Source organism: Balaenoptera musculus, chromosome 3 (assembly GCF_009873245.2).
Source record: "Balaenoptera musculus isolate JJ_BM4_2016_0621 chromosome 3, mBalMus1.pri.v3, whole genome shotgun sequence".
Lineage (NCBI taxonomy): Eukaryota > Metazoa > Chordata > Mammalia > Artiodactyla > Balaenopteridae > Balaenoptera > Balaenoptera musculus.
Genome location: NC_045787.1, coordinates 105,326,969 through 105,339,579, shown reverse-complemented (window position 1 = coordinate 105,339,579; position 12,611 = coordinate 105,326,969). Strand labels below are relative to the sequence as shown.

At 35.9% G+C, this 12,611-nt stretch overlaps 1 protein-coding gene across 1 annotated transcript in view; it reads left to right on the top strand.

Moving 5' to 3' along the window:
* The window catches only part of FBN2 (fibrillin 2), a 223,821-nt gene that overhangs the window by 178,598 nt on the left and 32,612 nt on the right, over positions 1–12,611 (top strand). Inside the window, 9 exon segments of the mRNA XM_036848958.1 lie at positions 660–821; positions 1,549–1,617; positions 2,088–2,213; positions 3,405–3,530; positions 4,136–4,288; positions 8,261–8,329; positions 9,229–9,354; positions 9,536–9,661; positions 11,281–11,406. Of these exon segments, the coding sequence (XP_036704853.1) occupies positions 660–821; positions 1,549–1,617; positions 2,088–2,213; positions 3,405–3,530; positions 4,136–4,288; positions 8,261–8,329; positions 9,229–9,354; positions 9,536–9,661; positions 11,281–11,406 (1,083 nt within the window).

Sequence of the window (12,611 nt, the reverse complement as noted above, 5' to 3'; positions counted from 1 at the left end):
AAATCAAATACTAGGCACATGGCAGAAAGATCTGAGTTCAGGGGAGAGGTGAAAGATGGAACCACAAATTTGATAGTATTTAAAGTCATGGAACTAATGAGGTGCTCTAGATGGTAATTATAGATAGAGACAAGACAAAGTCTGAGATTCATTGATCTCTTAAGTAGCCTCCCTAAAGTTGTTACAGACTGGCTTTCCCAAAACCTGCAAAACTCAATGTGCAAGTTGAAGCTAAACTGTGGGAGAATGGAGATTATGGGGAGGAGAGGAAGGAGATGGCGTTATCAATATTTCAGTGATAGGATACGTTGCTTTAAATTAACTTATATTGGATTTCACTCCCTTTATTGATAAACTCATGCTATAGATTGATTATAGGAAACATTTTTTGCAATCATATTATTAAAGGTCCAGAATGTCCCAGATGAGTAATTGCTTACTATCTTGTTTAGTCCATGATCTATAGGGATGTCTAGACGTAGGAAAGTGTGATTTATTTAATTCCTGCAACTCAGTCTTGAAAAAGTTTAAAGCAAGAGATTATTCTGTTCTGGGGATTAATGTACAGAATTTGAATTTCATCATCTGAGTGACCATTCTCCCAAAAAGGCATTCTTACTCTGATAAGGACAATTTTAAGCTCTTGTGTTGCCCTGCAGACAATCGCGTGGGCAACTGTTACCTGAAGTTCGGTCCTCGGGGCGACGGGAGTCTCTCCTGCAACACTGAGATCGGGGTGGGCGTCAGCCGCTCGTCCTGCTGCTGCTCTCTGGGGAAGGCCTGGGGGAACCCCTGCGAGACCTGCCCCCCCGTCAACAGCAGTGAGTATGGGACGGAAGAAGAGGAAGGAAACGCTGGTAGCTGAGGGCTAGCTGCCCTTTTCTTCTGCTGCTAGGGGGTGAGGGAGGTAGTGAGGGTCAGAACTTTGAATCTGGACTACTTTCCACGACTGTGCTGAAACCAGCCAAGAGTGTGTCATATAAAAGGAATCTGAATTTCTCTCTTCTCACTGTTTTTCTTGATAATGCTAAAAAGAGAAAACGGTTTTGAACCACAATCCAATATGAATGATGATAATATCAATTCTCCCTGGTGTCACAGATAAAGGCCATTCCTGCTTCTTTTCCACAGTTGTTTTAGTTCAGGGTCATAGATGAGTTGTATTCCTCAAGTCCAGTCATATGATGCCTTAAATTGAAATGTATGTCCTGATATGAACATAGGTGAAACTTTTGAATTGTTGAGTCTTTTAGTTTTTATTTACTACCCAAAAAGGTTGTGATATAAATTGTCTGAAAATAATTTTTTTCTTTAATGAAAAGCAAATGGGTTTTGTTATTCTACTTTGTATATAATTTATGAAGTAATGATCTTACTTCAAGTAAAATGTAATGTACTTTTAAAGATAATGTATTTGAAAAGGCACTAAGGAAAATGTAGATACACCCCTTAGGATGTGTGCTTTGAGCCTGGCAGTTGTTAAGTGCTAATTCACTGTCAGCCTCTTGCACACAGGTATCAAATTTCTTTTTTTCCATTGTTTTGCAGCTGAATATTACACTTTGTGTCCTGGAGGTGAAGGCTTCAGACCTAACCCCATCACAATCATCTTAGAAGGTGAGCGTACCTCTAATTGTCAACCAGATTTAAACAAGGTAAAGAACTTACTTTAGAGAAAATCTGGTAGAAAAGTTGGTGTGGAACAGTCCCAACAAGATTATTTTGCAAAATTACAGATGGACAATTACCAGTCTGCTGAATAACCATTTGTAAATCAGAAAGATTTGACCCATTGCAGTGACCTGATGTGTGATTGTTCTGCAGAGAAACTCTTTTTATTATTATTATATTTATTTTATTATCCCCAACTTGAATCACCCTCAGCTTGCTGTAATTACTCTTCTCAGATTATAGCAAAGTTCCATGACGAAGTCAAGAAAGTTCATGGTCAGAATAAACCTCCCATCTAAGCGTGCATTCACTTGGATGTGTGGAAGTCTGCAGGTCTTACAGTATCACACATTTGAAAGCTCTCAGAGTAACTCTGGTCTTTCATGATGGTATCTGAGCTGTCTCCCCTTTTGCAGATATTGATGAATGCCAGGAGTTACCAGGTCTCTGCCAGGGTGGAAACTGTATCAACACTTTCGGGAGCTTCCAGTGTGAGTGCCCTCAAGGCTACTACCTCAGTGAGGAAACCCGCATCTGTGAAGGTGAGATAAATTTATACCTGAAAATTATTAGTGCTACTTAAAACAAAATTACTGGTCAGGCCTGGAGAAAAAGGGTCCATCTTCAAATTTTATCAAAGGATATGTTGAGACTGGTTCATAGCTTTTTTCTTTTCCTATCAATGCTGCTAAGTTGTATGATGATAGATAAATTAATTTACAGATTATTTGCCACAATTTACCATTATTTTTCTCTGAGTAAATGGGTTGGTAATAAGTGGGGGAAGCTGGAATAGTATGAAAACATTCAGTATCAACATAAGTTATTAGTTCAAATACCAATAAATTATATTTTATATAGCAAAATAGGTAAGTTGAAATGCAACCATTAGACTAATATTTTCAGTAACTTTTAAATGTTGGACAACATAGTATGAAGCTGTTCAGAGGTTATGCAGATGCCTTTCTTGGTTCCATCCCCAACTTCTCACGTGGTGGTGTAATCATCCTTTTAGAGGCCTGTCTCCCCACTAGACTGGGAGCTTCTTGAAGCAAGGTCCACATCTATTTCATCTTTATAGCTGCAAGTTCTAGCTTACAGTAGAATCTCAGTATTTATTTATGGAATGAATGAATGCATGCTTCTAAAAAATGAACATTAAACATGTAATGTAATTGTTTCCATTATAACCTTTCTTTTGGAACATGTTAGATAAATGCATCTGGAAGAAATATGATTTAACAAGGAGAATACCCAGCAGCTGTGCTACTTCTAGAATCTCTGAATGGGTGCTAATTTGAAAGGAGCTATAAAGAAAAAGGCTTTCCTAACTGCATTCAGTTTAAAGTTGACACTAAAATTTGGTTTTCAATGACATAAGAGTAAAGTAGCTTTAAAGGATTTCCATTTGAAGAATATGAAATTTCAATTAAAAAGTATAGGTGCCATTTAAGTTATTTTTTGCCACTTTGGAATACTTTATTTTGATCATCTTTATTTTTTAATGCTAGGTTCTTATTCTTCAGAAGAACGACATATTTTATATCATGTAAATGCATATTTGGGGGCATTTCCTATGTAATTGCTTTAAATTCTAAATTTTATAAAAATAAGATAAATTCTATAAAAATATGAAATTGGGGAATCAGCCGTATGCTTTGTTCAGTAGTGTAAGTGATATAAATTCATGGGGAAAATATTTACTAATTAATGGATATTCTTGCATCCTCTAGATATTGATGAGTGTTTTGCACATCCTGGTGTGTGTGGACCTGGGACTTGCTACAACACCCTGGGAAATTACACCTGCATTTGCCCACCTGAATACATGCAGGTCAATGGAGGCCACAACTGTATGGGTAGGTAAAGGTCTCTGAGATTGATTAGGTCACAGTTGCTGGCTTCCTGGCCAACAGTTCTCTCTCAGATACTTACATCTCAGAATTATTATTCAGAAAGTTTGGAAGTTAAATCTTTATGAATAGTGAAGTATTTTCAAAGTACTTATAAACTTCTGGGTCTGTATCATATTTTGAACTTTGGCTACGTAGTTGCATGTTACAAAGCATGAGTCAGGTAGAAAATTTCATCAAATATTGTAAATATATATCTTAAATAATTTTTATTTCCATTCATGTAAAGTGAACAGTATTTTATGATAAGAGAACATTTAAAATTTAACATGTAAATGCTTTTTAAATTAAATAAATACTTTGAATAGAGAAGTATCTATTACTTTGTCCCCCCCAAGAAAATTGTAAATGAAACCCCTATTTAAAAACAGGAAAGATGCTTATCTAAAAATGATTTGTGTTCAGCTTAAGGAATTATTTTAAGACACCTCCAAACGACCGTGAAAATTTTCAGAGTTAATCGAGGAAGTTTGGTGTGTCCAGGTGTGTGGGGTTTGCTATTAGCTGCTTGCTGATAGGATCGGTTGGCTTACTTGTTTTTCTCTATGTAGACATGAGAAAAAGCTTCTGCTACCGAAGCTATAATGGAACCACTTGTGAGAATGAGTTGCCTTTTAATGTGACAAAGAGAATGTGCTGCTGCACATACAATGTGGGCAAAGCCTGGAACAAACCTTGTGAACCATGCCCAACGCCAGGAACGGGTAAGCACACAGCTCCTGCTTCTGCTGCAGGCCGAGTCAGTGACACAGGTATACGTGTAACAGTAGAGGAAAAGCAAAAAGTACTAAAAGTATGGAAAGCAGACACACTCTGTTCTGAAAATACCCAAGAGATCATATGGCTCAGTTTCTCAAGCAGCCCTCTTTGGGATTCAAACACTAATTCCTGAGATGTCTGTTGAGTAGGAGTCTGGATCCTGAAAATAAGCCCCATTGCTGAAATTAAAATTTATAACGCTAGTCCATTTAAACTCATTATCTTAAACCATGCTGCTTAATTATTCTTTTATTCATAAAACAAGTATTTATTGAGAAACTATTGTGTGTCATCGTGCTATATTTAGAAGGTGTCATTTTGATTTAAAAATTTGTGGTCATTTAAAGTCCAGCAAGCTCAGTAAGTATCTTTTTAGTTCAACCTTGGAAAATATGCAAAAAATGGATTTGATGAGCAAACTTAACATAAAAGCAATGTAGTGTCAAAGTTTTCCTTATGCATCATTTCCCTCAAACTTACCTGAAATTTTTAGGCAGAAAAGAGAGCTGGTCTTTACACAGTAAAATTTTTCTCCAAGCACAGATTCTTTTGAAAGAAAAACTGAACGGTAATACAGACAAGAGCAAAAAAATCGTCTTAAAATTGTTGCCCACTCAGGTTCTTTTATGACCTGAGAAGGGATCACTCTTAATAGTTGTAGATACTAAGAGTTGAACCAATAGGACAAATAAGAAACAATGGTTATGCGTTTGTTACCAAATACAGTATTACTTAGGGTATATTTATTAAAATGTTTCATTTAACATGATGAAATTAAGGAGAGACTTGGTGAAAAGTGACATATGGGGCCTTTCTCAGTGGCTCAAATTCAGTGGGCAAATGGATTTTCTCTTTTTTTTTTAATTGAAGTATAATTAATATACAATATTATTTTCAGGATTACAACATAGTGATTTGACATATATATACATTATGGATTGATCTCCACAATAAGTCTAGTAACCATATGTCCCCATGCAAAGTTATTGCAATTTTATTGACCATTCCTTATGGATACATTACTTTCCTGTGACTTATTTATTTTATAGCTGGAAATCTGTACCTCTTAATCCCTCACGTCTATTTTGCCCAACCCCCAACTGCCTTCCCCTCTGGTGACCACCAGTTTTTCTTTATAACTACGATTCTGTTTCTGTTTTGTTTTGTTCATTTGTTTTGTTTTTTAGATTCCACATATAAGTGAAGTCATACATTGCTTGTCTTTCTTGGTCTCACTTATTTCACGTAGCAAAATGCCCTCTAGATTCATCTATGTTGTTGAAAGTGGCAAGATTTCATTCATTATTATGGCTGAGTAATATTCCATTGTATATATATATGTGTGTGTGTATATATACATACAATATATCACATCTTGTTTATCACTTCATCCATCAGTGGACACTTAGGTTGCTTCCATATCTTGGCTATTGTAAATAATACTGCAGAGAACATAAAAATGTATATATCTTTTTGAGTTACTGTTTTGTTTTCTTCACATAAATACTCAGAGGTGGAATTGCTGAATTGTATGGCAGTTTTATTTTTAATTTTTTAAGAAACCTCCGTACTGTTTTCCATAGTGGCTGCACCAATTTACATTCCCACCAACGGTACACAAGGATTCCCTTTTCTCCTCATCCTCACCAACACTTGTTATGTGTGGTCTTTTTGATAATAGCCATTCTGACAGGTGTGAGGTGATATCTCACTGTGGTTTTGACTTGCCTTCCCCTGATGATCACTGACATAGAACATCTTTTCTTGTGTCTGTTGGCCATCTGTATGTCTTCCTTGGAAAAATGTCTATTCAAGTCCTCTGCCCATTTTTAACTAGATTGTTTGTATTTTTTATATTGAGTTGTGACCACTCTTTGTATATTTCAATATTAACCCCTTATTGGATATATCATTTGCAAATATCTTCTCCCATTCAGTAGATTGCCTTTTCATTTTGTAGATGATTTCCTTCACTGTGCAAAAGGTTTTTCATTTGATGTAGTCCCATTTGTTTATTTTTGCTTTTCTTTCCCTTGCCTGAGGGCTTTTCTTTCCCTTGCCTGAGGAGACAGATTCAAAAAAATTATTGCTAAGACCAGTGTCAAAGAGCATACTGCTTATGTTTTCTACTAGGAGTTTATGGTTTCCAGTCTTACATTTAAGTCTCTAATGTATTCTGAGTTTATTTTTTTATATGGTGTAAGAAAGTGGCCAGTTTCAATCTTTTGCAAGTGTCTATATAGTTTTCCCAGCACCATTTATTGAAGAGACTGTGTTTTCCCCACTGTATAATCTGGGCTCCTGTGTCATAAATTAAGTGATCACATAAGTGTGGGTTTGCTTCTGGACTCTCTATTCTGTTCCATTGATTTATGTGTTTGTTTTTGTACCAGCACCATACTGTTTTGATGACTGTAGCTTTGTAGTATAGTTTGAAATCAGGGCTCTTGAAACTTCCAGCTTTGTCCTTCTTTCTTAATACATTATTGACTGGGGGATTTTTGCAGAAACTAATGCCTGTGGCCGTAATACATCTCCAGTCAAAAATGTGTTAAGATTGCTTTGGCACAAGTGGATTTTCTTAGCTCTATCTTGCCCTAGTTTTGTTCCAAAAAAACAAATAGGAACATTTTTATAATTCTGTAATTTGAAAACTTCACCAGTTAGAAATTGAAAATCATTGGTTTGGGGAATTAAATATTACTTTTTTAGGTGAGAGGAAGTAAAGGGCTTAGGTTTGATAGACTGATCTGTATTTAAATCACAGCTCTGCCATGATTATTTATCCTTTCTGAAACTGATTCCTCATATGCTAAATAAGGATAATAAATCAGTGATGACAGTGACTAATTGATATGGTTATAAGGACTATCATTTATTTATTTATTTTTGGTTGCGCTGGGTCTTAGTTGCAGCAGGCAGGCTCCTTAGTTGTGGCATACTAACTGTTAGTTGCCGCATGCATGTGGGATCTAGCTCCCTGACCAGGGATCGAACCCCGGCCCCCCGCACTGGGAGCATGGAGTCTTAACCACTGCACCACCAGCGAAGTCCCTATAGTGATGATTAAATGAGATGATGTATACAAATTACAATTCGCATATTGCCACGCAGTTAGAAGCCATTAAATTGAGCACCTGTGATGTGCCTCTCTATATGTTCTGGATGCTTGGTGAATATTGGTGGATGAAGTAGACAAAGTCCCTCCCCAGATAGCACTTGGAGTATAGTCTGCAGTATGTTTTTACTTGATACTGTTTTCAAGAGTTTTATTCATGTGTGTAGCAGTGGGCATTAGAAGAAATATGCTTCTTAAAAATTAGACTATTAGTTTGGTGAATTATGTGGAGTGACTCTCATAGTCTCTATTTTATTCCACAATGCATTGTTTTCGATGCCTCAAATTTCACATTCCAACAAATAGACATTTATGTTAAAAAAAGACAAAATTCATGTCTCATTCATTACTCACTGTTAACATGTTTCACCACTACAAAATTATTTTTGCCTGCCTATGCCTTTTTGCAATTCTAATCCCTTTTTAAATTTGTACACTAACCTGGTTTTTCAATCTACCTAAATCGGATCATTTTTAAAGCCCTCCATATCCAAATAAAAAGAATTTAAATGCCTAAAGTAGATATTTTGAATCTTATAATGATTTACTTCTAATATCAGAGCAGTAAAAAGTTAATGATGATAATAATAAGAATAGCAATAATAATAATGATAAAGTATGCCTAGATTCACTCCTTGCAGAAGCTGGCATTGTTATCAAATAAATATAATTGAAATTAAAATGTCTCATTGTGAATAATATAAAATATATCTGTCAGTAAAAGTTATACTATGTAAAATGTTATTTTGAAGGAGTTTGAGAATTTTAAGAGCGCATTTGCTTTGTTTATATTTTAAAGCTGACTTTAAAACCATATGTGGAAATATTCCTGGATTCACCTTTGACATTCACACTGGAAAAGCTGTTGGTGAGTTTTTTCTAAATTATGTTTATGTTAATACATACACGTAGCATTTTGTAAAAATTTGTTCAGTGTTTTTAAAGTCTAAAGTACCATAAAAGATAATAATCTGTATTTGGATCTAATATAGTTAGACAAGAAAGAAATAACATGTTTACAGCCTCTAACCAAGTGTTAACAGTGGGATTAGTCCATCAGCATAATCTGGTGATTGAGTTATGATAGTTATGTGACTATCTCAAGATTTCGTACATATCAAGCTGAAACTTTAGTTTTCCTCTTCATGAATATTGTATTACATGACTCTAAATAATCCACTTTATTTTAACCTTTACCGTCTGTTTTCATAAGTATACGTTTAAGTTTTGGGTGTATTTTTACAGTATTCCTTTCTCCCAATCTACTTATGAATTTGCAGAATTATTAATTATATAAATCACTTCCTCCTGAATGTACTTCCTGTTGCACAATCTACTTTCTTCCACAAAGATTAAATAAACAATATAATTTTAAGTGTCCATTATCAGTGCATGTATAACAAAGGACACAAAATTAAAAAAATATAGCTGGCTTTATCAGATGACTGATAGCAATTTGGGGAGCCTGACATGTAACTTAAGAGGAAGCTTGATTCCCTAGGAAGTTCATTTGCTAAATTGACACTAATATCACTTGGTATATTTGATCAGCTACTTCATTTTTTTTTCATCACTGTTCAAAGGATATAATATCTTATGATCTATATGCTTTCATAAACCACAAAATCATTCATACTGGTATAGAATTGATTTTTGTGACACTGAGTGTGTGTTTTCACTCCAGTGTACACATAGTATTATTCAAGGTTTTACAGTGAATACATTAAGGAGAACCCTGTATATTTGATCACATCTGTTCAATTGCAGACATTGATGAATGTAAAGAGATTCCAGGCATTTGTGCAAATGGTGTGTGTATTAACCAGATTGGCAGTTTCCGCTGTGAATGCCCTACGGGATTCAGCTACAATGACCTGCTCCTGGTCTGTGAAGGTAATCTGAATGATGTGTGACCTTATCCAAAAAAGTTTGGCAGACATAACTGGTTTTTAGACAGTTTTCTGATTTTTACTGTTTCTTCTACAACATTTGGGAGTTGATCACCAAATTGGTTAAGTGAATATAATACTGATGCAATAACGAAGTTTTAAAAACGGAATTGTTGCTCTTTCAGATATTGATGAGTGCAGCAACGGTGATAACCTCTGCCAGCGAAATGCCGACTGCATCAACAGTCCTGGCAGCTACCGCTGCGAGTGCGCTGCAGGTTTCAAACTTTCACCCAACGGAGCCTGTGTAGGTAAGAAAGAGAATGACTCGTTCTTTGACACTGAGCACAATGTTCTTTATACTTCCTGCACTAAAAACTGTCCATGCTTTCCTATCAAAAAAGGTATTTTCTTTGTCTGGTTTTGGTATCAGGGTGATGGTGGCCTCATAGAATGAATTTGGGAGTGTTTCTCCCTCTGCTATATTTTGGAAGAGTTTGAGAAGGATAGGTGTTAGCTCTTCTCTAAATGTTTGATAGAATTCGCCTGTGACGCCATCTGGTCCTGGGCTTTTGTTTGTTGGAAGATTTTTAATCACAGTTTCAATTTCAGTGCTTGTGATTGGTCTGCTCATATGTTCTGTTTCTTCCTGGTTCAATCTTGGAAGGTTGTACCTTTCTAAGAATTTGTCCATTTCTTCCAGGTTGTCCATTTTATTGGCATAGAGTTGCTTGTAGTATTCTCTCATGATCCTTTGTATTTCTGCTGTGTCAGTTGTAACTTCTTCTTTTTCATTTCCAATTTTATTGATTTGAGTCCTCTCCCTTTTTTTCTCAATGAGTCTGGCTAAAGGTTTATCAATTTTATCTTCTCAAAGAACCAGTTTTTAGTTTCATTAATCTTTGCTATTGTTTTCTTCATTTCTATTTCATTTATTTCTGCTTTGATCTTTATTATTTCTTTCCTTCTACTAACTTTGGGTTTTGTTTGTCCTTCTTTTTCTAGTTGCTTTAGGTGTAAGGTTAGGTTGTTTATTTGAGATTTTTCTTGTTTCTTGAGGTAAGATTGTATTGCTATAAACTTCCCTCTTAGAACTGCTTTTGCTGCCTCCCATAGGTTTTGGGTCATCGTGTTTTCATTGTCATTTGTTTCTAGGTATTTTTTGATTTCCTCTTTGAGTTTTTCAGTGATCTCTTGGTTATTTTTATTAGGACATGTATGTGGAATCTAGAAAATGGTATCGATGAACCTATTTGCAAAGTAGAAATAGAGACACAGACATAGAGACCAAATGTATGGATACCAAGGGGGGAAGGGAGGGTAGGATGGATTGGGAGATTGGGATTGACATATATACACTACTATGTACAAAATAGATAAGTAATGAGAACAGACTGTATAGCACAGGGAACTCTACTCAATGCTCTGTGGTGATCTAAATGGGAAGGAAATCCAAGGAAGAGGGGATATATGTATACATGTGGCTGATTCACTTTGCTGTACAGCAGAAACTAACACAACACTGTAAAACAATTATACTCCAATTAAAAAAAGAGAAAAAAGATAATTTTGAAAAGATTTTCTAAGTAAATCTATTCATTCATATTGAACCTATTTTACCATATCTTTTAGATTCTTTTGTTAGGAAAAGAAGAGGTCTCTCAATGGATTTTCCTGGAATTGGACCTAAAATAAAATAATGTCCTTGAGATACCAATCAGCATGTAAAAATTGCATGATTTAAAATTTTTTGAAAAGGTTTGGATACTTTTAAACCCTTGCTTATTTTGATTCAGCTGTTGTTATGGTTCACTTTCAGACTGTCTGTAATAATTAATAGCAGATTATAGAAACAGCGCCTGTGGAAAAAAATGAAGGAATCTTAATAAAGATCAGATATGTATAACATGTGTTTTATTTTTTGTGCTAGATCGCAACGAATGTTTAGAAATTCCTAATGTTTGCAGTCATGGCCTGTGTGTGGATTTACAAGGAAGTTACCAGTGTATCTGCCACAACGGCTTTAAGGCTTCTCAGGACCAGACGATGTGCATGGGTAAGAAGGAGGACATTAATTTCAGGGGGTGACGTGGAGCTGAGACTCCAGAAGAGATTACAGTTTGGTCACTCGCCACAAGTAACTACCAAGTCTCTGTCAGAAACAGTCTTACAAAAAATGAGTTCTGTGAAACTGTTTATGGTTTTATTCAATGTAAAATTTGCAAGCAGGACACACCACAATATGTTCTTGGGTTCAGTGTTTACAACCTTTTTCCCCAGGTGACTTTCACATGCTTATTAACCTGAGCTCTGGGACACTCAGGGTTACGTTGAGATCACCACGGTACCAGCTGCCCATTTACCCCCCTCTCAAGAAAGCCTTTTGGCTTCCCACTCAAGAAAGCCTTTTGGAATGCAAGAATACAAGGGAGTAGTAGCAGAGTGACAGTTTTGAAATGAATATATAAACACACACATACGTACATATGCTTCTTTCACCCGAATCATTGAATACATGAGATTTATCTGCTTGTTTTGCTTTTCAACTCTTAAAAACAATTTTTAGAAGCAAAGATAGCAGAACTTTGAAAAGCCCCAGTAGCTAATGTACAGTTAGTTAAGCAATAATTGTGTTCAGTAAGTACTTGCTGAGCTGATGATTAATAAGATTTCAAAAGCAGATGGGCTGGACACCTTGGAACTCAGCTTAAACTCCTTAAATCTGATGTCAGCCACTGGCTCATCTCCACTGAAGCACTTTGCGCTTGCAGGAGGAAAATTAAATTTAAAAGTTGGCTATTTATAATTATCATGTTCTCAGTTTAGAAAAAGCTAAAGTTGTGCATCTACTCTTTTGGTATTTAAGATACTATCTTTGTGAATCGTAAGGTCAGATTTCAGTACAGCAGAACGGCAGAACTAGTTTCCTTTATGGCATATCCATACATGAGGACCACCTGGAGAACGTCTCCATTCTTCCAGTGCCTCCTAAGAGCTCCCCTGCAGACATTTCCCATCGTCCTAGGAAAAATTCTCCAGGGAATGCTTGTGCAAAGGACACACGGAGGATGCGGCCCTATTTGCATGAACTTTCTGAGATTGCTTGCTTATATATGCTTCTCCTGGCTGTTCTCTCTGAGAGGGAGGATATGATTTGCTAAAAAACACCCTGAGATTTATGGTTCAGAAATTCATATGGTGAAAATCTGTCCTTGATCCTAACAATTCATCCATGATGAAAGTCAGCTAGACTCCTTGGTA